Source organism: Schistosoma haematobium, chromosome 1 (genome assembly GCF_000699445.3).
Source record: "Schistosoma haematobium chromosome 1, whole genome shotgun sequence".
In the NCBI taxonomy this organism is placed as follows: domain Eukaryota; kingdom Metazoa; phylum Platyhelminthes; class Trematoda; order Strigeidida; family Schistosomatidae; genus Schistosoma; species Schistosoma haematobium.
The window spans coordinates 53,605,066-53,630,502 of NC_067196.1; the positions used below are offsets into that span (position 1 = coordinate 53,605,066).

The 25,437-nt window shown below is 37.2% G+C and overlaps 1 protein-coding gene across 2 annotated transcripts in view; it reads left to right on the forward strand.

The window, feature by feature from the left end:
- The first annotated feature begins 6,822 nt into the window (after nucleotides 1-6,822).
- DIS3L2_1 (DIS3-like exonuclease 2) overlaps nucleotides 6,823-25,437 on the forward strand; it is a 54,387-nt gene continuing 35,772 nt past the window's right edge. The window contains exons 1-13 of one of the 2 annotated variants that reach the window (XM_051209062.1): nucleotides 6,823-6,880; nucleotides 11,409-11,609; nucleotides 12,239-12,292; nucleotides 12,328-12,429; nucleotides 13,840-13,962; nucleotides 15,234-15,597; nucleotides 15,743-15,830; nucleotides 17,235-17,565; nucleotides 19,100-19,309; nucleotides 21,966-22,034; nucleotides 22,504-22,611; nucleotides 22,926-23,246; nucleotides 24,738-25,143. In XM_051209062.1, coding sequence (XP_051074482.1) covers nucleotides 6,869-6,880; nucleotides 11,409-11,609; nucleotides 12,239-12,292; nucleotides 12,328-12,429; nucleotides 13,840-13,962; nucleotides 15,234-15,597; nucleotides 15,743-15,830; nucleotides 17,235-17,565; nucleotides 19,100-19,309; nucleotides 21,966-22,034; nucleotides 22,504-22,611; nucleotides 22,926-23,246; nucleotides 24,738-25,143 — 2,389 coding nt within the window. In that variant the 5' untranslated portion in view covers nucleotides 6,823-6,868. Of the gene's footprint in view, nucleotides 6,881-11,408; nucleotides 11,610-12,238; nucleotides 12,293-12,327; nucleotides 15,598-15,742; nucleotides 15,831-17,234; nucleotides 17,566-19,099; nucleotides 19,310-21,965; nucleotides 22,035-22,503; nucleotides 22,612-22,925; nucleotides 23,247-24,737; nucleotides 25,144-25,437 lie in introns of both variants that reach the window. The other variant, XM_051209061.1, reaches the window with a different exon arrangement.

The window sequence follows — 25,437 nt, forward strand, 5'->3', positions numbered from 1 at the left end:
TTCGGTAAATATCTCAAAACCTTGTCAGTCTAATTGATGGTTTAGCGACACAATCATGCATGCAAATAATCAGTATAAGCAGTCGAGCAAATCTCCTGAAAACTGAAAACATCAATGTCGAATTTACCCCAACACTGACTAAGGTTCAAGCCACTATCATAGACATGAGTTGGGAGTGTACTCCCCCTGGTTACAACTTATGTTCTCCCTGATAATCACATGAGCATCACTCACTATTAATCATCTTGTAAAAACTTATTTAGCTAAATACATCTTGCAGTACCACATCACTTCGTAATATGACACAGGCCTAACTGATTTTAATAACTTATAACCACTATATCTCAATTAAATCGTATTCCGCCTTATAATAAACTGCATACTTGCAACTAACTTGTATGCCCAATCAGCCGGCAAGTGTAAATACAAATAAATAGTCTGCCGCAGATCAGAACATTGGGTCTAGAGCATGTCTCTTACGAATACACTCATGTTTAACGATTTGTTCTTAGCTATCTGTCTAAAATCCATATAATTATCACTCATGTATTTAAATTTTATTTTGATGAACATTCATGTGTATTAGTAGTATTATTAAATTCTATCACGGTCAAGTAAAAATGAGGTTGAGAAAATCTCCCCGTAACTAAATAAACCGGATCAAACTAACTGGAACACTAGTTGGAATTCTTTTCCATGGTAATACTTTTGTTCTTCCAGTTAGCCTACTAATACAGATGCAATTGGAAATCACATATGGACGGGTTACCGGCATAATTGTTAATTGGTTTCATAATTTAAACCAAAACTAATACCAATATTAACATTTCTACAATATTCATTACTTTAATATTTCTAAACACAAAATAATTACTGCCTATACGTCAAGATATTAACACGCATCGTTTTATTATTATTATTGCAATTCCCTTTTAATATAGTTCGAATAATCTTCAACCAAATTTTCATTTTAAGCGTGTTAATCATGAAAGCAGATATTTTAAGATTATTACATGTATTTCCCGACCAGATGCTGCAGCCTTCTTTTTGATTTATCTTTCAGCTTATCAATACCCGGAGGATCCTTATTATCCTTGGTAACCTCCGGCGCGCGACGATCACATCCAATTTGGTATCGAACCAACATCACGTTGATTCTGGTGGGAGAGTAGTGTAGTGGCATTGGACAATAGCCACACAATCCACAAAGCTGTGAACACGAGACTACTCAGAAAATAGATATTCAATATTTAACTCGGGGAAATGCCTAACAATGGAGAAGGCGCGGACAATGAATTGAATAGACTGGAGTTGATCGAGTGGCATGGCTTGGCCATGCAGGCGTGGTCTCTGCTGAATGTTACCTTATATCTTCTATTCATATTAAATATATTGTTCTTTCTCTAGCCTAACCTTGTTCTACATCATGTATTGGTAATTGATACGATACAGTGAGTTGGTGTAGTCAATGGTGTGACTTCCACGTAAGATCTTATAGATTAGGCAGTTATATCATGGCGAATCTACAATTTTGGGATTAAGTCTATTATTAGAGCAGTACTAATATAATAGTAGACCATAATTCCACAACTATATCTTTAGCCATCTAATTTTTTTTCTTTTTTTGTCTATTCGATGCCAGCCACACAATCCTAGTGTAAAAGTCCGAGTTAGCATGTTATAGGTTGTATTAGTAGAATAGCTAATCCAACATAATATTGGAAAAATGAGTCTGAGTGGTGAGCGTAGGAAGACAATCTATAACACAGATTGATTGACTTATTCTTAATAATGAGGAGCCTGACTCATACAAAATGTTCCCAATTTTCTTAATTTTCTTAACGACCGTAAGCGGTCACTCACCCCACATAAAAGCACTTCACGCAAGCGATCTGTCTCTAGACCACGAGAGACGGATAACCCTGACTGGTGCTGGCATCATAACCAGTATGGAAAGTCTTCCAGAAATTGCAGAAAACCCTGCAATTTTCCTATCTCAAAACCGACTGGCTCGAAAAACAACTCGGGAAACTTCCAAGCCGGCACGCGTTAACGGCAACCGTAGCCGGCGAACACAGCCGTCTGTTATATGTCACAGATGTGACAACGAGAGTTCGCTACCTCGTCGACACTGGCGCAGAAGTTAGAGTTCTCCCAGCGAATTCTGACGACTGACTTCACGAATCGGCTTTAAACTTACAGGAGGCAAACGGAAAACCTATCGCTACGTATGGCAAAATGTACGTTTACCTTAACGTGGGTTTACGCAAACCCATTCACTGGATCTTCGTTGTTGCAGATGTTTCTATGACAATCATTGGTATGGACCTTCTACAACACCATAATCTATTCATCGATACGCGCAAACGGAGGCTAGTAGACGGAAACACTAATTTATCTGTTTGCGTAACTTCCTTTTCTGGTTGCAAAATATCCCCAGTCACAATTAAGCATATGATAGACCCACTCTATCAACCACTACTCGATAAGTATCCCGGGATTCATCAAACGCAACCGAAACTACCGTGTGTAACCAGCAATATTACACATCACATCACGACTACAGGACCACCTGTATTTTCTGAAGCACGACGACTAGCTCCCGAAAAGCTAAGGTTAGCGAAAAACGAGTTCGACCATATGATAGACGTAGGAATCATACGACCGTCAAGTAGCCCATATGCATCTCCGTTGCACATGGTCCCTGAAAAGGACAGCAACGATTGGCGTCCAACTGGTGACTATCGGCGATTGAACGCGAAAACCATTCCCGATCGTTACCCGTTGCCTCACATTCACGATTTGACAGCTACCTTGAAAGGTACAACTATCTTTTCGAAAATCGACTTGGTTAAAGCGTATAACCAAATCCCCATGGCAACGTACAACATACCGAAAACCTCCATCATAACTCCCTTTGGACTCTATTAATTTTTGCGAATACCTTTCGGCCTAAGAAACGCTGCTCAAATATTCGAAAGATTCATAGACAACGTTTTTTGAGGTCTCACCTTCGTACATGCGTATGTTGACGACTGTCTAATAGCAAACCCGACAGAGAATCGCATCCCAAGCATCTGAATCTTGTTTTCGAACGACTACAGAAACTTGGCATTACTGTAAACATTCAGAAATGCCGAATCGGAACCGACTCGTTAGACTTCCTAAGACACACTATAGATGCTCAAGGCATTCGACCCCTTAGGACCAAAATGGCGGCCATTCTGGATTACCCAGAACCGACCACCGTCAAACACTTACGAACGTTTAACGACCTTATAAGTTTCTATAGACGATTCATACCTAAATGCGCGTTACTCATGAAACCTCTTACCGACCAACTTCGTGGAAATGAGAAATCCATTAATTTCGACGACAGCGCACAAAGAGCGTTCTCCACGGTTAAGGAACTTATCGCTAAGGCAACAATGCTTGCTCATCAGGACACTCAAGCACCCATTGGCACCGCAGTAGACGCATCCGACTCAGCGATCGGAGGAGTCTTACAACAATGGGTTAACAACTCCTGGCAACCTTTGTCATTTTTCTCTAGACGGTTGCTAGACACCGAATCGAGGTACAGAACATTCGATAGGGAACTCCTAGCTATGTATTGTACTGTGTGGCATTTTCAACACAATATCGAAGGCCGTGAATTCATCCTTTTCACTGACCATAAGCCTCTTATTTTCTCTTTAAGCTCCTCTTCAGACAAGTACTCATCACGTGAGTCTCGACAACTGCATTACATTTCGCAGTTTACTTCAGACATTCAACACATCTTTGGAGCAAACAATGTAGTTGCAGACGCCTTATCTCGCATAACTTCCTTGAACAGTTTCCAAGGAATCGACCTTCTTAAACTCACCCAGCTTCAAAAAGAAGACACTGATCTTCAGTACGAGTTATCGTCCACAACACTTAAACTACGCATCAAACAGATGGGAACAGGTAAGGAAACCTTACTTTGTGACACATCTACAGTTAGGGATCACCCAATCGTGCCGAAACATTATCGACGCAACGTCTTCAATACGTTGCACAAACGTTGTCATCCAAGTGTTCGTGCAACCATCAAGCTTATAGAAGAACGATTTTGCTGGCCTGGCATGAATAAAGACGTGAGGGAGTGGGCACGCTCCTGTGTAAGCTGCCAGAAATCTGAGGTGATTAGACACGAAAATGGCCATTAGGCCCTTTCAATATTTCCGACTCTGGTTTCGACCACATTCATCTGGATTCGGTAGGACCTCTACCAGATTCAAATGGATATTCTTATCTCTTAACTAGCGCAGACCGTTTCGCTCGATGGCAAGAAGCAGTACCTGCCAAGGACATTACTGCCGAAACAGTGGCCCGCACCTTCGTCAAACGGTGGGTAGCAAACTTCGACTGCCCTTCAACTATCACTACAGATCGTGGAAGTCAGTTCGAACCGGAACTTTTCCGTCGTCTGACCACACTTTTAGGAATCACTCGCTTCTGAACGACTGCCTATCACCCACAAGCAAACGGGTTAGTAGAACGCTTTCACCGACAACTAAAAGCTTCACTATCAGCTGCAAACGTTTCACGGTGGAACAATGCTCTCCCACTCGTCATACTGGGTATTCGCAATACAGTGACAGCTGACATTGGATACACTGCTGCTCAACCCGTTTGTGGAACAACACTTCGACTTCCAGGAGAATTCGTGGATTCTTCATCTTCTTCAATGAACATGGATCTAACCTTCTACACGAACAGGTTTACAAACGCAATGCGTTCAGTTAAACCTGTTTCTATTCGACCGCAATCAACTGATGCTTTCGTTCAACCTGAGTTACGATATAATACACAGGTCCTCGTCCGTCGAGACTCACATCGACGACCTTTCGAATCAGCATACGAAGGACCTTTCGAAGTTCTTCGACGCGAAGCTAAGTACTATAAAGTCGATAAGAACGGAACAAACGATAGCATCAGTACCGATCGTTGAAAAGCAGCGTATTTAGAAGGAAATCCTATTCACGTCGGTTTTCTGTCGGTACAATCGCACAACACGACTCCTACGCTTATAATACCTCAACCGACAGGCAACAAACCCGATGATACTTCAATAGTATCAGAAAATAAACTTAAGACGACGCGTTCTGGAAGAAGAGTACAGAACATTTAAACGACTACTGCACGTAAGGCACTACTCGACATTTTATATTATCTTGATCCTTCTTTTTACGATATATAATATTAAAAAAATTTTTTAATATGCTTATATATTTATATTTTTATTTAAAAAAAAACAACCAAAAAACACTATAAATTTTTTTAACGCTATTACGTGTGCTTGAGTTTATTTTCCATTTTCTTCGCCGACATTGTGTTCTTACGCACGTACGAGTGTATTTCGACATGCACTTACACTTTCTTTTTTCTTTTCCAGGACGGCTGGAAAAGAACGATGCAGTTTACGAGGAGCCAAAATTTTCATTGTACTTTTTCTTTTTTTACTATACTGTACTTCATTGTCCTATATAGTAAGGAGAGAACCAGACGCTGCTAAACCTAGCAACTATCAGAAGATTGTTTACCAACGACAAACTCGTTGGGTTTAAACTTCTGGCTGGCTACGTCTAGGGTCATCACTACCCCACTAGGGGGGGAGTGATCTGTAGTGGTAAATGAATCCCCAAAATAAATAGCTCTGTAAGTTTTCAACATTGGATGTTGACCAGATTAGTTTTAGTGGACTCACCTAGCTGAAGGCGCTCGGTCATGCATCCGTACCAGATCATGTGTGGGAACGCTGTGCTCAACATCTTCCGCAATCGCTAGCCAGATTAAATCAGAGAATTCCGATATATTGGTTATCGCCAAATAAACTCTTCCGATCTCCTCGACTCTGTCTTTTGATGTCTCTTGTTGGGTACGAATTGTATTAGGTGTTGCTGGTAAAAGCGTTGTCAAACACTGAATACCTGTGCCATCTTCAGGGAGAATATTCTAGAATTCCAACGTGTAGCTCCCTGATTGGACAATGCTAATAACCCCCTGTATGCGGATTAAAGGACTGCAATGATGATTTCGTTATTACTAAAATTTATAAATACCTGACTATTTTGTGCTATAATTGACACAGTCTGGGAATATTATTCCTTTCAGTAGTCTTCTGTCTTCTCATTGAGAATCGGAAGGATTCTGCCGTTCTAGTGCTCACGTTATACGCGGTATATCAAGAACAATTTTCTAGATATAACAATAGGAAATAGTTATCTAAAGATATACTTAGATCGGAAATATTACTGTTAGTCCTTGCTGACGGAGATCAATGAACTGCTCAACACTCAGTGGTCCAACTGCTGAATTATTTGTCTTGGACTCAGTGACATTTCACTGGCCCAACAGATTAATTGAAGCTGGCCAGTAGTTGAAAGGGATGCGCAGCACAACTCAGACACTCTTGATCTGGTGTGGACGCCTGAACGAGCTGCTTCAGCTAGATGTGTCCATTAAAACTAAAGGGGTCATCATCAAATGTCGAGGCCTTACAGAGCTATAGATTCTAAATATTTATTTTTCACGACAAAAGTTTTTCAAACAGACGACCGCTGATCACAGCTACTTATATATGTAGCGGTTCACGTCTAGCCAGAAAGTACTTTTTATACGGCCTAGCAATTCCACACAATGCACATACATATTATAACGAGAGCAATCAATAACAATCAGAACCAACAAAAGACCCGGATTCACACACTCTTGGAATCAAAGCGAAAATCAGACAGTATAACTCGCTACAATATACATATTTGAATACATTTGTTGTTTGTGCCACAAGTGTTCACTGTACAACATGTGCTTCTAAGTGCGCAAGATTTGGGATTATCAAATGTCCAGCAAAGTGGGTAACTTCAAGGTTTAGCAGGAAGTGAGGTCCTTCCTGTGTAAAGTTTGTTACTTTCTATATTGTCTGTCAAGTCTTTTTTGAGAAAGTGGTCATTTACATCCATGAATCGACCGTAGTTTATAACTCGTAGATAAATATTCTCAAGCAGCCAACTTAAATTATGTAAACTATAATAATGTGAAGAAAAATGAACATTTTTGAAAGACACTTTTTTACGAGAAATAATTCGGTTGAGAGTTCAGCCTTGTGGAAATAATCTTCATTCTGTAAACCGTATTCTGGGATACACTTCTTGAAAGTGACACTACCACTAATTTCTCACAAATTGAGATAAAAAAGTCTACTGTGTTATGAAAAGTCCATCACCTAGTCTATTTCTCGTCACAACGTTTGCATGGTTTGTCACTTATTCTGGAAACCCTCACCGTCTGCCTTTCTAAACAGGTTGTATGTTGAAAGTGATTTATATATTCGCAAGCATTTTCACAGTTTACAGAAATATTGACAACGCTGAAGTAACGGTCACGCGTCTTTGTTGTCACTAATAGCCATAAATTAACTCAGCCCTGATATGTTTTGAAAGTAGCATTTCATGCTGGGTTTACTAAGCAAGAACATTCCTTTATTTATTTATTTAAACATGAACATTGGTACAAAAAGGTTGGTTTATACACCGTTTGTTCGTTCAGTATCCTAGAGCCTATGCACACCACTGGTTTGGAATCAGGGTTTTTCAACTCCCCTTTGTGGCTACCAATCCGGTTAAAGTGTCGGACATTCGTTTTTCGTCCTCTTAATTTCGTAAACAACCCCACCGCGGGAAAAGTGAGTAATACTTCCCTGGTAATGGCTGTACATGCGCGGTCACGTAAGAGCATTACGTGAAGGAAAGCAGACTCTCCTCACCCTCGGCCGTACCAGGGTATTTGGGGGTCATTGTCACTTAAGCTCATAATTGTCGTTTGTATCATTCCAAAATAAAATAAACATCGTTTAGTGCTCTAAACTTTTTCCTTTGACTTCATCCTCAAGTGTCATCATGACCAGTGATTCTAGCGCACGGAATACTGTCCTAGGTTTATTGAAACCTCGCTCCAAACTACTCGTTGGAGCCCTCAACGTACGTACTTTTTGTCAAATCGGCCAGCAGGCCTCCTTGCCTAAGACCCTAGTATCTCGTGCTATCGATGCATGCTGCCCCTGAAACACATATACAGGGTCCTGTGGTCATTCACTTGACCTTGCCTAACCAAAATGGGAGCCGATCCCCCGTGTATCTGGCAACTCAATGGCTAGTTCTCGTGGACTGGCGGGTATAGGTATAGCATTAACTATGAGGGCAGAACAAGCACTTTTAGAATGGATCCTCGTTAGAAGTTGCCTATGTGTTGTCCAGCTAAACTGTCCTGTAAGAACTCGTAAGGATAGAGACATACGTCATTTTTTTCATGTCTGCCTACACTCCCACTGACTGCAGAGGACGGATAATGGTGACCGTCTGTTGCAACTGTGCCCAGACAATCGTTTATTCTTAGCAAACACTAATTTTAAGCATAAGGAGAGACGTCTAACATGGCGACCCTCCTCACTAAACCAACACTGGACTCAAATAGACCATATTGTCATCAACCATCGTTGGAGATGCTTGATAGAAGACTTCAGCTCGTTTTGCAGTACGTGTTTAGACTCTGTTGATGCTGTGGTACGAGTACACATTTGCCTGTACCTCACCGGATGCAGAAAACCACACTAAGAAGACCCATTAGAATTGAACTCGGCAATGAATAGGCCAAAAGTATATTACAGAATGAAGGACTCCGTGGACGCCCAACTTCGAGACCAACAGACAGGATTCCGTAAGGATAGATCGTGTACAGACCAAATCGCAACTCTACGGATCATTGTGGAACAATCAATTGAATGGAATTCATCACTCTACATCAACTTCATTGACTACGAGAAAGCATTTGATAGCGTGGACAGAACAACACTATGGAAGCTTCTTCGATACTACGGCGTGCCTCAGAAGATAGTCAATATCATACGGAACTCCTATGATGGATTAAACTGCAAAATTGTGCATAGAGGACAATTGACAGACTCGTTCGAGGTAAAGACCGGTGTCAGGCAAGGTTGCTTACTCTCACCCTTTTCTTTCTCCTGGTGATCGACTGGATCATGAAGACGTCAACATCTGAAGGGAAACGCGGGATACAATGGACATCTAGGATGCATTTGGACGATCTAGACTTCGCAGATGATCTGGACCTCCTATCACAATCGCAGCAACAAATGCAGGAGAAAACGACCAGTGTAGCAGTAGCCTCAGCAGCAGTAGGTCTTAATATGCACAAAGGGGAAAGCAAGATTCTCTGATACAACGCAGCATGCACCAATCCAATCACAATTGACGGAGAAGATTTGGAAGATGTAAAAACCTTTACATATTTGGGCAGCATCATTGATGAACATGGTGGGTCTGATGCAGATGTGAAAGCGCGGATCGGTAAAGCAAGAGCAGCATATTTACAATTGAGGAACATCTGGAACTCAAAGCAACTGTCAACCAACACCAAGGTCAGGATTTTCAATACAAATGTCAAGACAGTTCTACTGTATGGGGCGGAAACCTGGAGAACTACGAAATCCATCATCCAGAAGATACAGGTGTTTATTAACGGTTGTCTACGCAAAATACTTCGGATCCGTTGGCCGGACACTATTAGCAACAACCAACTGTGGGAAAGAATAAACCAGATCCCAGCGGAGGAAGAAGCGCTGGAAGTGGATAGGACACACATTGAGGAAATCACTGAACTGTGTCACAAGACAAGCCGTTACATGGAATCCTCAAGGCGAAAAGAGGAGAGGAAGATGAAAGAACACATTACGCCGGAAAACGGAGATAGAAATGAGAAAGATGAAGAAGAATTGGATGGAATTAGAAAAGAAGGCCCAGGACAGAGTGGGTTGGAGAATGCTGGTCGGCGGCCTATGCTCCATTGGGAGTAACAGGCGAAAGTAAGTAAGTAAGCAATATTGCAGGAACAACTGAGGTCACACTTAGGTAGTTCTGAAAACAAGGCTGATCCAGATGTTGCTAGGGAAGATATACGAACAGCTGTGAAAACAGCAGTGACATCTATTAGTAATGTAAATCAATTTAAACCAATGGATTTCTACTAAGTCTATTGATCTGTTAGATTCTCGTAAACTCATCCCATCAGGCTCTGAACACGGTGAATAACGAAAACAAGTCAGATATAGGTTAAACAAAAGTCTAAGGAACGACCGTGAGCAGTGGTGGGCAACGAAAGCAGAAGAGATGGAAAAGGCGGCAACTGTAGGTAACACAAAACAGCTATTCAGACTGATAAAAGAAACGAACTAAAAAGTCAAGTGTGAGACTATTTCGGAAAAAGACGACAATCTTATCAGCTCTCAGTTCAGACGTTCAGAACGATAGTTGGAACACTTTAAGGAGCAGTTCAGCTGAACTTCAGCTACTCTACAACTATCCACCATTCCCAGACAGCGGGAATGGAGTATTGAAGTAGGTTCCCCGACTCTAGCTGAAGTTCAAAAGGCTATAGCTAATATGAAACGAGGAAGGGCAGCTGATCCAGATGGATTAAATCCAGAGATCTTCAAAGATGGTGGTCCAGTTTTAGCAACTAGGCTAACTAATATTTTAGCTGAAATCTGAGAACTGAATGTAGTTTCATGTGACTGGTCGCAATCACTGGTCGTCTCAATATATTGAAAAGGATCAAAATCACCCTGTGATAACCAGACGGATCAGTTTGACTAATATTCTGTCTAAAATACTAGCTTCAATAACTATCGGGCGTCCAACAAAACTCGAACCGCGAGTGCGAGAAAACCAGGTCGGCTTCAAATCTGGTCGTGGTTTAATCTACCAGATATTCACCGTTCGACAGATTTTGGGACACAGACATGCTTATCGCAACCCGATGATAGCAGTCTTTCCTCTACATTCCGTTTTTTTTCAAAGATAGACACCGTCTAAAATGCAACATACTTTCAGAAATCTTAGTGAATGGGTTCAGTATGACGTGAAATGAATTGATCAGTGGACGTGATATTACCATTCTTTGTACTTTTGAACCACTTATAGGACACCTAGCCATAAATTAATCACCTTAACTACGCCTAAGTATACCATGTGGTTAGTATCTAAATCATAGTTGACATCGTGTTACCAGGCAGTAATTTTAAGCCGAAGGCTTCATGATTATGAATACCTGGACATTCGGTAAAAACTATTGTCACAAATATTCTCGTAATCCTAGTATTTTTCTGTTTATTTGGTAATGAATCTGTTTTGTTAATAATGTAGCTAAACACTCAGTTCACGTGCTTCGGTTTGGGCGCCCGAGTAGTATCACAGCCCTCACACATATCAAATGAGATCTGTGTGGCGCATATGTATTTGGTGCATCCTTGTACCAATATCTATGTGTTAAAATTTAAAAAAACATTCGGTTCACTATATTCACAGGTCGTTAATCCGAAAACAAAAAGAAGTAGATATCCTCGAACAGTTGTCCAGAAGTTGAAGTCTGTCGGGCAAGCTATTGAACCTAATTTACCAGTAAATGGTGTCTCGGGTGCTGATAAACCATCTTCAAACAATGCATACTGTCCTCATTGGTCTCACGATGACCTAATTTCGGGTGTCAGAAATGGAACACTTCTATCAGTAAGTGTTAGCACCTGTTTTTATTATGTTATATATTTCTTAGGTCAAAGACCTAGAAGTTGATACTAAATCAAGTTGGATTGAAATATCAGTTTTTTCTCATTTTCATTCTTACCTCATGTTTTTGCACATACTTTGTATGTAACAATATTCTAACCTCTATACGTCGCGTCATATACCATATTTTGTCTTTAGAGTGGCTGTGGTATTAGAGCTTAAATTGTCATTCTTACACTTAGTATAATTCAGTATGTATTCATTTGAATGCTTAAATATCAGGGATCCGTACAACTTGCGATCCAACCCCATCAATACTTAGTCTCAGTCATGTCAACTCAAGCATCGATGTGTTAGTATTACAAACAATATTATTTATATGGTAATATCAAATCTGACTTCCTTACGTGGTTATTGATTGTATCGCCTTTTGAAGTTCTAGTGTTTAAGATTTTGTAAATGATAGTTGATTTGAAACACCCTTGTATGGTACTTTTTTGTAAGTAGTTAAAACTGATATCTTTTTTATTTTAAGGGACATAGTGTTCTTATTGCTGCAGCTTTTTCCTAATTTTAATGTTATTTTAGTCATTTTATTTTACTAATTTTCAATATTCTTATCCATTTTACAGGGTAACCTTCGTATCAATCCGAAAAACTTCGAAGATGGATACGTAAAGCACCCGGTAAATGAAATTATTGAGTTTATTAAAATATGAAGGCTGGTGATGCTGATGTATATATCTCAACTTTAGCATCCAGAAACCGAGCACTACCAAATGATATCGTTGCTGTCATGCTGGAACCAAAGCGCAACTGGAGGGTATGTTCAAATAATCACAATATTTTCCGCACTTCGATGAATGAGTATGTAAAAATCCAGTAGTGCCTTCGAAAGCAAAGGAGCCTCCTTCGGCACACTGCCTTGACGTTTTGTCTTCTGAGTTTTGAAACTAGACTGCCGAATAGCTTCGGATTCTAATTTCTTGCACTATCCGTACATTCACAACTAGATCTTTTGATAAATGATCTAAAAATATTGGTATAAGATTTTGTAGTAACTATTTTGTTAAAATATACCCTACATATCACTGTTCGTTAAATAAGTAGTTGCGTTAACGTTTGTTAGTACTAAGTGTTCCTGTTTGTGGTCAAACCAAATCAAAGTTCCGTATTGGGTACTTTACAGCGATTCAGACCACTAGTTTTATCGCTCTTTCGAGTTCGTAATAAGACATTTTTTCATGCTTTTTCTCTGTATATACAAACTTTGTGTATCCAGTTATGTCCGCTAGTATATAAATGAGTAAATGCAATGATAAGCAATCAAGAATCTTAATTTTATCATGGAAGTTGAAATTGTAACCGGTAAGTAAGCTGGTCGTTTGTAGTACACAGTTACAAACAATATTATCTCTAAATCATTGTTACAGTCCAGTGTATTTTTTGTCTATGCGCTTCCAACTCAACAGTAAACTAATGGAATTTGGGTTTTAATTGAGACTATAAACTGATCAATGTTAGACCATCATTGAAAACCTTGAATCACTGGTTTAGAGGTTATGCATTCACGTGCGAGTCCGAAGGTCCTGAGTTCGAGTCCCGCGTGCGGTACTGTGGATGCGCACCGCTGAGGAGTCTCATACCAGCCAACCAGTGCTTGCAGTTTTTCAGTGGTGGTCTAACTTTGATCGGTTCGTGATTTCAATTAAAACTCAACAATCTCTACAATCCTATATTGGTAATGGAATTTGGGTCTGTTATGTGAGCGCCACGAATTTATATCTGACGTAGGTTTGGATCTACATTTTGCGCTTTGGCTGATTTAATGTCTGCATAATTTTAATTTTGTAGGTTTTGGATTCTTAACTTTCAAAGAGTCATTAACTTTTTTGCTTCAAGCTGTGATTAAAATATGTAAGAATTTTCGTATTAAAACCTGTTAAACATGCGCTTATTCGATTGAGTTATCATTCGTAATTAAGTTATGACCAATCATCGTTTTATCTTTCTGGATTCCTTATCGCTCAGCAATTTGTAGTTTCTGTAACTCAGTGAAGGTAAGAAAATCATTTCCAGGTGAATAAAAGTTTGTCATAGACAGAAATAATAACCGCTAGATTAATCTAGAAATTCATCATCCATTATTACCTCGGTTATTTTTTCCTACATATTTCTTACTGTCGTATTCCCAATGTTTGCTGGTTAAATATAGATATTTGTGCTTTTTTAGGTATTTGATTCTTTTATCGATGAAGCCACTATGAGAGAAATCGGGGATTCAAATCAGAAGAAGAAACTTAGATATGTTACTTTGGAACAGTTTCTTAAGATTCAACCCATGGGGTTAGAGCATGTGGGTAATCATTTTCTCCTATATACCCGGTTCTCTCCCTTTCTACATAACGATAGACTAGTTAATACATCTGCGAATCCACTCACGTAAATTGAGATAGGATATTTTATTTTCCTTTTAGGATCAACTGCAAGATTCTTCTAATACGAAACGGGCTCTATGCGAACTAGATAGATCAAACGACTAGCACTCTACAATACTTAAGTGTTACCAACCCATACACAAATAAGAGGGAATACTTGTTAAGAAGATTAGTCAAGACCCCAGAAGAATTAGTTTACATTCAAGTTAATTTGATTATATGCCTATTATATTCTGTGATTATAAATTACACCGTCAAATTGAGTAATCGTTACTTAGATGCAAAATCGCAGTTAATTAGTTTATACAATGTAACTGTAGTAATCATCAAACACCTAGCTTCATACTGAATAACTTAATATAAATTCAGTGCACTGAAAGTCAGTAAGTGTGATTCACGTAAATTATTATGCTAATTGATCTCTTCCTCATTCGTTGTATTTGCGAATATTACATCCCCAACACACAATTGTGTTTAAAAACAAATCAAAATCTATCAGTTTTCCTGCTTGTGCTTATTTGGTTACAACATACTGATGCCATTAAAATAAAGGTACTAAGACCTATTACTGAAAATCCCATTCTCTTTTTATGTGTTTTACTATTTTTTGAATACACTGGATTCTGCAATCCGCTAGTCATTATTTACGAATATGGTATGGTTAACTGAGAAATTCATATGTTCAGTGGGAATATTTTAATGTCAGTAAATGGTTGTTCTTACTGCCGCATAAGCTTACATCATGTACTTTTCGTAGAGTTTATGCAAGTCTAGGAATTGGTTATCGTAACTAGTGTTGTACTTTGATAGTTGTCCGGCTTGGAGAGTATAATAATTAGAATGAACAGCGCCACCATTGAAAATTCGTCCTACATTCTCATTTTCGCAGTAACCTTATCTTATGATTTCATTTTATGAAAATAAAACCACAGACTAGTAATAAGTAAGCGGAAGCTATGAATTATGAAGGTAACAAATTTATGCTTTCATGTGTTGATGTATAACTCTTTACCGTTCTCTTATTTTATTCACTAGAAAAGCTATTCTGCATAAATATGTTTAAAAATTTGGTAATTTACTAGAGTTAATTATCATGTGTTTTATGGGCCTAGCAAACGATTATTCCACACTTGACTGTTCCTTAAAGTATTACTTTGTTTCTAAACCTTTATTCACTTTTTACTTCAAGCTCATAGGAAGTTGTCTTGCAGAAGAGATAGCACAGGATCTAGATTCACCTTCAGATCCTACTGATTCCTCCTCAAGTGAGCAAGATGTGCAAAGTCACAAAGCTTGGTGGGCGATTATACAAAGGACTGGCCATGTTGTTGGAATCCTTCAATCGCTACATTCCCGTGCTTTCATAGGAAATCTTCAAATTCCTAGTAATTTCCAAACTCCGAAAAAAGTATCTCCGAAGGGTGATCAGAATAATAACCAATCAGAGGCTATACGTACAGATCCAGTTCTTTCTAATTGGAAGAATGCTGTGCTCATACCTACGGATACACGCCTACCACGAGTCTTCATACCTCGTGAAGCTTGTCCGGAAGGTGAGTGTAAATTGACGTATTAAAAAGGTTTATCGAATTGGCAAACTCTTAGAAAATCGAAATATACTTATCTCAAGGTTATATCTTTATAAACTATCAAGAAATCGTTTTCTTACTCTTTGATTGCTACTTATCTTTGATATAGGATTCCTGAAAAATCCCGAAACCTACAAAAACGTTCGTTTCATTGGTCGTATCACTGAATGGTTTGATTCGAATATGTTCCCGAAAGGGTAAGTATTTCTGACGTGTTAATGTATGTTTAGTGACAATTTGTTAGTTTTCTATCTTTTGTAAAGCAACAAAATTTTCTTTAATCATCGCAGTCTGGATGGCGTTCTGCTGAATGTTAGTCTCATCGTTGTATTCTGTTGTATTTCGTTTCTGTTGAAGGATCAAGATCTAAACATTCTCAGATTTCTGTATTTTAAAAGTGGAACTATTAACACAAATTTGTAACCAATAGCAAAACTGAGGAGCTTTCCGATTCCGTGATAGTACAAGTGAACCAAATAATCGTCCTCAGAACACCAATCAGTTGAAGTTTTTTAAGTGTGTATGCTTTTGGTGAAATTTCAATCTTTTTCTAAAAGTCCTTTCTGGATATCATGACCCACTGTTGGAAATGTTAGTGTATAGTTTCATTAAGTGCCTTTCTTTATTTCACTACAATTTCAATGTCTAGGTTTTATCACCATTTCCTTCATCATAGATATGCTGTTCCCCAGAGTAATTACTTAACCAAATAATCAACGTTGTGTTATAATTTCCCTGTTAGTTCCAATTATAATTATTCTTTTTTTGTTAAGATATTCGAACCTCAGGAAAAATGAAATCTATATATCTCTGGGTCGCGGTTAGTGATAGAATTGAGGTATTAGATGAATATGATTTGTTACCGTATTTTATTGTTATGTTTAAAGACTTCACGAGATCACCTAAAACCAGCGAACGGAACGAAGGATCATTGACGCAACTACTAGACAGCTAAACTATTCCATTGTGTCCCAGCCCCGCTAACTAGAGAGGGAAGTCCAGGTTCAGATGATGTAAAGTACATTCCACAAGCAGCCAGAAGCACGAACGTCACCAAGCACACAACTCAGGCGTATATATACAGCATAAAAACGTCCTTAGGAAACGTCAAAAAACAGCATAATAAAAGAGGCAACGAAATAAGGACTTTTAGGGTCCTTCCAAGTGGGAAATACAATCTGAAGGTAAAAATGAGCGCTTTTAGCGCGAAAACGATGAATTCAAATTTACAAAATATAATTACAAAAATAAGACGTTTACCAAGTGATTTCTGGAGGTCATGCGTCCTCAAAATATTGCTTATTCCTCGAGTAAATTCCAGGTTGTAACTATTTCAGTAGTAGCTCATAAATGAATAATACTTTTCTCTGTTTAAAATGCTTGAATTTTTTAAGTAAATAACTCATCATTTGCATTTATTCTGTAACCTCAATTGTTAACATGTTTACGTTACTACGTTGTTGATGATCGTTGAGCTGTTGATACTGGTTTGAATATCATTGTTTATTTGTGCTATATAAGAAATACTTCAGTTACCTTGACGAATTCATTTCGTGTAAGGATTTTTATGGTTTTGATTTGTCATTTTCTTTTTTCGTCAGGGAGTTGTTACGAGAATTGTCTTGTGACTCTTCCACTCTGATTCAGGATGAAACGGATAGGATTTTAGTTGGCGCAGGATTTATTTGGGGTGTGGAAGCAGCTTTCCAGTTTCCTGACATTGTCACTGAATCAGTTCGTAAGTCTGTTGATGACGTGAATGCTATTCGTGAGAAGGATTTTATTTTCCGTAAAGATTTTCGAAAATATTGTGTTTTTACGATTGATCCCAGTACCGCTAGAGATCTTGATGACGCTTTGCATATTAGACAGTTGGAACCGAGTGAAATAGAAAAATTAGAATGCAGCGGTTATCGAAACGCATTTTACGAGGTAAATGAGAGTCCTGTTTTATGATTCCATTGACAGGTAAAAATGAATTTTGGGAATGAGTAATTTTCTGAATGTTAGTTAATTCTAATTTAACCCCATGAATTTGTGATGATAATCTTTAATGGAGTGTTTCATGGTGTTGAGTCACGTACCAACCCAGTACTGAATTAATTTTCTGGAGTACCATTCCCAATTATTTGTGGGAAAACACCAAGGCAATTTGCTAAACGTAGTTGGCTATATGGAATATAAAGTACACTGATTACAGTAACCGATAGATGGTAAACTGTTACTACCTCTTTGTTCTGCGTCAAAACAGTGTCTCATTTTTCCAGCTTCCCCACAAGGAATCGAGTTATGTGGATCCCTCTGCTCAATCTCTAAACTTTCAGTTAGCACTATTGTTTGTTTCAACTTTATGTAGGTTAAGTTATCTTCACACTAAGACATGCCATTGGCTAATACTTAAAGAAACATGACGTGTAGTTCTCATTTAAAAGTGCAATCATTCGTCAGTTCATAGCGTGAAACAATGTTTATGAAAAGTGATCCTTGAGGCATCATTATGGATGTTCTTTGTCTGGTTAATTCGGATTTGTGTTGTGATTTTCGTTTTGCTAGGCGTTTACTTCTCAAACTCTTCAGACTAAATATGTTGGATGTTTGGAGTAGTGTCTGAAAAACATGTTTTTTAATAATTACCGAGATGTCGTTATTAATTTATGTCCGGCTAGTTATCACTTGGTTTATCCACCAATCAAAATACGACTTATACAATCTTAGCACTGTGCCAAACCAATGACGTTCTGCCGGTATGAGCAGCCTAGCATCCTTATTGGTCCTATGTCCGCCTAGCCTGTCTACCTGAGTCCAGAACACCAATACCAACCCCCACTATGCGAATCGAATCGAATCATTTATTTCAGACATACTGGGTTTATATATCAACCAAACAGACCGCAACGCACAATAAAATAGGAAATAAAATTTCTACACAATAAAGCCAGAAAGTGGCTGTGAACGTGGGAGGCAGTCAATAAACTGAACATAGCTTACGAACAGTAAATCGTACAATAATAAATTATAGGTCAAAATGAAGCTTATAATAAGAGGAATATACATATACATAATCTAATTATTGAATAATTATACCATAAGAATATATAGATAATATTAGTCAATTAATATGTCTCAGAAGTTACTCGTGATTCAATCTTCGCTCGGATCTAACAGCTATTGTTCTCATACGTGGTTAACCCTTGTATATATTGCTACTCTAAGCCATGACTTGTTGACATTGCTTATCTTCCTGATTATATGTTTACTTGATTTGTGTGTCGCTCAGTAATCAACAATTAGTATTTCTGTAGGTTCTGTTTTTACTGGGTAGTATTTAAGAAATGAGTTCATTTGGACTACCGTACGTACTATAAATTAATGAAGTGCATATGAAATGTCACGAGGAAATTTTGTGTCAGGGTTTTGTGACACAGAATAATACATTACTTGTTCATCTATATTATTTTCTCCCCAGGTTGGTGTACATATAGCTGATGTTTCATATTTTGTGAAACCAGACAGTCCAGTTGATAAGGAAGCGGCGTCCAGAGCAACTTCTATATATCTAGTGCAACTGTGCGTGCCTATGCTTCCACGTCTACTTTGTGAAGAACAATGCAGTCTTAATCCAGGAGAAGATAAGTTAGCGTTTTCTGTGGTATTCACTGTAACTGAGGATGCCAAGGTGAGTAAAACAAACCTTTTTACTGTAAAGAAATTGTAATATGTAGATTCATGCTATACCATATCACTGGTGCATCACTTAAATATAGTTGTAGTTATACGAATATATTTCATATCACCCATTCTAATGTGAGATTTTGTTTTCACTTATTACCGCATATTATCTACTAAAATGTGTCATTTTTTGCTATTGCTTTCTAGAGTTTGTGTTTTTTTGGTTGTTGATATTAAGAACTGGATTCGATCAGTCTTTGTTTCTATTCACACTCCTTGAGAGGATAACTGTATATTGTCTGTAGTTACATGTAATTCATTATATTTTGGGGTAATACCTTGTATTGAGATCTAGAATGCGCGATTCTTCATATTTGAAACGTGTGTTAGCTGGATGCACCAGGATCCCAGAACTGTTCACACTAAAAATCACAGTGGGGCGGGTCTGTTTACTCTCTGTTTCTAGATCCTAAATTTTGTATTTCTTTCTATATAGCTTTCCATTCCTTCTTCTCGAACCCAATTCTTAATGTTTAGTCCTCATGGCTATTACCAATACATTATTTCTAATCCTTTGATATTAATCTTGTTGATTTTTTTTCTCTTTTTGTTAATCTTATGAAAACTTGGGCTAACTCATATTTATATCAAGCTTTACGTTGATTATGACTGGATTAGATTCGAACCCAAAACTTATTGCTTTAAGCATCACCTCTTTTTCATTAAACTACCAACTTATTAAACGAGTATGATATTATTATTCGTAAGGGTCTGTGTTTTTCCGTTATCGACATTCAGGATTGCTTTCAATTAGTCTATGTGAAATATGGGTATCTTTAAATTAACCCCTCTGAAATTAAATTCTATAGCTAGCTACTATCTAAAAGCTGTAAATAAAGGCAACACTTGTAAATTATGACGATGACAATAGTTAGTTATTAATTTCTGATTAAAATTCGTTGTTTACAATTTGTCTTCATGACAATATGTTAATCGGGATTTGATTATTGCAAAGATTCACATGTACTATGTGAAAAAAAACACTACCAAAAGTGTCTACTTCAGTTCATATCTTTCACATAATTCAAAAACGGATATGGAACAGATGTTAATGAGCTCATTTGTCTACTATTCTTGTTATTATTTAAACAAAGAATAAATTGATATACAGACCAATTTTAAGTAGAACTTACTAAGATGAGGCGTTGGTCCATCAGTCAGTCACAACGTAGAACTTGCACGTATGAATAGTAGATGTAGTGATAGTGTCGGTGGTAATAGGAAAGATTAGACATCGAAGATACGACTCGAAAAGAACTAGTGAAATAAAAACAAGAAAGTTATGAAGAATTTAGAATCTTAGAATTTGAGTGAAGACAAAGGAAGGCTGCACCTGCTTCATTGCTAATGATTTTGAGCCATGTTATTCAAAGTCCCTAACCATTGGATACGACAATAACATGTACCCCAACCAGGGAATCTTCACATAGCTAAGTCCAATTAATAGTAATTTCATGGACTAATTCGATATTTTGATTTGACTACCCCTTGTTATTTTCTAGCCTACTTCTGCACCAGGACACCTGGCCCATCGACGTAGGAGGTGGTTGGGCAGACGTAACACATGTCTCAACCACCTCAGCTGATGAAGATTTACTACCTCATCAGTCGATTTTCCTTTTTTTACCTGGTGCTCTATTTCTAACTCGGGTATTTCTTGCTCCGTGGTCTCAAAATACATGAGCGATACTTCGTAAACACCTATGATCGAATATCAATAACCTACAAGTATCCTCTACTCTTAATGGTCATGTTTCACATCCATAAAGCGAACTGCTGCACAGTAAGCTTTCCCTTTGGTTAGAGGACGGATATCTCGCATACGTCACGAGTGACGCAGGCTGACAAAAGCCAATAGAGCCTTCTGAATCCGTGTCGAGATTACGTCAGATACCAGACCATCAGGATTACTGAAGCTCCAAAGGCAGGTGAAGTGGTCTATGGATTCAACTACTTCACTCCCTGTCGTTAATTCAGGCGATGGCGCAAGCCAATCCTGAAGTAACATTTTACATTTGGAGGAAGAGAACCGCATCCCAAACATTTTTGTATGGTTGTTTAAGGTGGTCAGAAGACTACGTTTTGTTAGCGTCTTCACTAAACAGTACTATATCTTTCGCGTATTTTAAATCAACAAGTGTGTCTCCTAGTAGAGGATGAATCCATAAAAAGTCAGATGCGTTGTTTCATGTTACCTAAAGTTTCAACAGTCAAATACAGCAGATCAAACCGGATATAAACGTGATATTTTTAAAATCATGAATGAAAATTGTTTATCCGGTTTACAAACTGTCCGAACGAAGTCATCCAACTTAAAAACGTGATTCATTAAAAGTGGCATGTTAATGAATATATAGGGGATAAACTCATTTGGATTATTGTTATATATATTTTTTGACATGAATTCCATGCATCACATTTTGAGTAATGATAGTTTTGTTTATACAAAAATATTAACTACCTTATGATTCTCAGTTTCTTGCTATAATAATTCATATTAAACCTTAAGGTAAGTTATTTATTTTGTTTCTTGACCTTGTAAATTTCTGTTCTGTGTGCCAGGTGAAATTTATTTATCAAAAATTTCTTCTATCGTAATATAGATTTTAACAACATGGTTTGGTCGTACATTTATTCGTTCTTGTTGTAAACTCAGTTATGAAGATGCTCAGGTCAGTCTGTTAAATGGTATATTTGATTAGGTTGTATTATTATTGTTATTATTATTATATTGTTATTGTATTATTGTATTATTATATTCAACCATTTTACATTTTAACCATTGAGCTACCAATTCGAACATTGCTTCATCTGTCTATTCTGATGTGGAAAACCAGATAGTATTAATAACCATGATGACGTAGCTCAGTTTAGTAAGTGACCATGTGCTTAATTATTGAATTACATCAATAATCTTTGATCCGAATATTAGTGTTTGTTGCATTCGGTAGTTTTTATATCTTATGAACTTTTGAAGTGCCAGATTTAAGTTTTCTAGACCTAGTTAACTGTAGTCCTCTATTTTAAGAAGATGAAATTCCGAAAAATACACTGCATACGTTATTTTTAAATGTGTTTCGATCGTTTCCTATCATATAAAATTTGTCATCTCAATATTAATGTCATTCCACACCATTTTAGGAATTTATTGATCACCCTGATAGGGACTGGTCGTCCAATGAATTTGTCAAGGTAGATCAACCATATACCGTAATGGATATTTGTAAAAATGTCTTGAAGTTAAACGATGTAAGTGTTTCTATTATATTATATTTCTCTAAACATTCTTCTTTGCTGTACTTCCTTATTCGTCATGATATCAGTTAGATTGATTATATTTAGAAAACATTGAATGGGTCATCACCATTCTTTGTTTATACCATTGGTTTTTTTCCGATGCAAATCAGTCTGTTAAACATGTGTTGTACACTAAGAGCATGCCACCTCGTCAAATTTTTTGCAATTTTATGATTGAGCAGTGTCATTTTCTAATGGAAACTATTGACTGGCTCTTATATGCTGGTCAATTTCATAACAATTATAATTTATTTCTCATGCTTTAGCTGGCTACTAAAATGCGTAAAAGTCGTTTTCACTCTGGAGCGCTTCGCTTAGATCAAGTAAAGTCTACCTTTTCTCTTAATAACGAAAACGGACTACCATTGGGTATAGCCCCTTACATTTCGAAGCAGAGTAATTGGCTTATTGAAGAATGGATGTTAGCAGCAAACAAGTCAGTTGCTGAACGCTTAGCTAAATACTTACCCGACTCAGCTTTTTTGAGACGACATCCACCACCATCTGTAAAACAGCTGACCGAAGTTTCGTCTAGTCTAAATGTTGCTGGGATAAATATTAATATTGATTCTGCCGGTTCAATACAGGTATGTATTGATTAAGCATTTTATATTATTTCAAAATTAAACTACTACTCTATACGTTTTTGCGTTTAACAGAATTTCACTTTGTTGCTAATTTCTCCCTAGTTTACCTTTTTAAGGGACTAGGTTCTTAGTATCAGTAAATGATCACTGAAGCTTTTCACACTAGTAGAATTAATTCATCTACTGGCAAACTCAAATGAATGTTGGAAATCTAAGTAGTGTGACAATCGTGTCCGAACTTGGGGACAGTAGTCCTTCAGTTATACAATGTAAGAGTGTGCAGCAAGAAATCAGGTTTAACGTTTAGTTTAATTGTTGAATGTTGATTACCTAGATATTAGCTTATAGATTTTACGCCAAAACGACCTTTCATTACTGCTGATAAAAAAACGTATATTTGCAATATATTTGTTTGTGTCATTCAGCATTTAAAGTGAAAGTATAGTTGATTTCTTTCATGAATATCGTTAAATTTTCAGTGCAAAACACAAAGGTGTTCAACTTAGTTGAAAAATACTGAATAAAATTGCATTTAATACCATAGAAATTGTCCTGAATATATCACGTTGAAAGAGCTGTCACTTGTTTTCAAATAAAAATCTACGTATAATTTTGTCAAGAAACCACACTCTTAGGATTTGAGAAATCTTTGGAAAATACATTTAGTCGCGATTCAATTCTGGTTTGTTTAATTAAACTGTAGAGCTTTCAATTTTTGAAAAGCACTGCTAGTTTCATTTACTGCTAATAGTTTGCAACTCTAATTTCAACAGCAATAAATGATACCTCTTTCCTCTACCTATTCTCGTCGACGATCTATATTCCTCAACGAGGGGTACCAAGCGTAAGTAATTTCAGTAACTATCCTCTACTTCTCTGTTTTCTGGCAAGAGGGAGGAAACTTTAATTTAGGAACCTTATTCATATGCACGCAATAAGATTAGTTCAAACTCAAGTATAACCCATTATATACAGTTAGTGCTTATAAGGTAAAGAAATGATCTAACTGAACAATTGTCGTAAATCATTAATACGATTGAATATTATGCTGAACAACAGTTATGTGAGCAACAAATTACATTAAACTAATTAATACAAATTAATGTTATAATGGGCAAAAATTACTCTAAATTGTTACGAATAGCAATTAAATGGAAATCATATTTAAACATCAGTACGTAGTGTTTCACTTAATTTCTTCCTACTTAATTGTATTTAGGTATTTAACATCCCCAACAGTACCATATCACTTACAAAATTCGCTTATTGTTAGTATATAATGTCGTCTTAATATCAGTACTAGATACTAAAAGTTTTAAAGCTTAAAATTACCCAAAATTAGTGTAACCCCATTACCTATTCAGATAAGTAAATAAGTAAATATTCTTCGTTTTTGAATATTCTATGGGGATTTTTAAACTGCTAAATAAGAAAATTCAGGTACATTTTTATGCAAATCTTTACTCCATATTTGTGTGTTTGTTTATTCAGGATTCAATTTGCCGTGAAGCAGGTTGTAATGTCGAAGTTGGATATCACTACTCAGATGCCCTTGTCAAATTGTGTGATGATTTTATGTCCAATGTTTTGATTCATGATGGCGATTTAATAGAAGAAATGCAAAAAGTGGACCTCAACTCAGTTGTTCAAAAGGAGAAGTTACTACTCAAAACTCTTGAACATGAAGCACGACTTCTTGTTACAGTTGCTTTATTGACTAAAACAATGAATTTGGCTGTCTACTTCTGTTTAGGTCTACTACCATCCGAGTTATCGCCCTCACACTATGCTTTAAATATGCAATTGTACACACATTTCACTTCTCCTATTCGTCGTTACGCAGATGTTATTGTTCACCGGCAATTGTCAGCTACTTTGGCGAAAGAAGAAAGTGATCGTTAGTAATTTTGTTTTACTGTATATCACCTCTGGTTATAACTATCTAGTTTAAATTGTTTCAATGTTCCATTAGATGTTTCTTTGCATTTCATATCATTCAATTTCTACTTTAAACTGCTGAATATCTGAGTACGTTACGCAAAATTTAAGTAAAGAGCTGAGTAGTCAATTTGTCTGTTGAAGATTTATTTAGATTTATGGAAAGTGTTGATATAGTTTTCCCTCACATATATGGTTTATTTACTTAGCCAAGTTAATTCACTTTCTTCACTCCTGATCTACCATAAAGAGT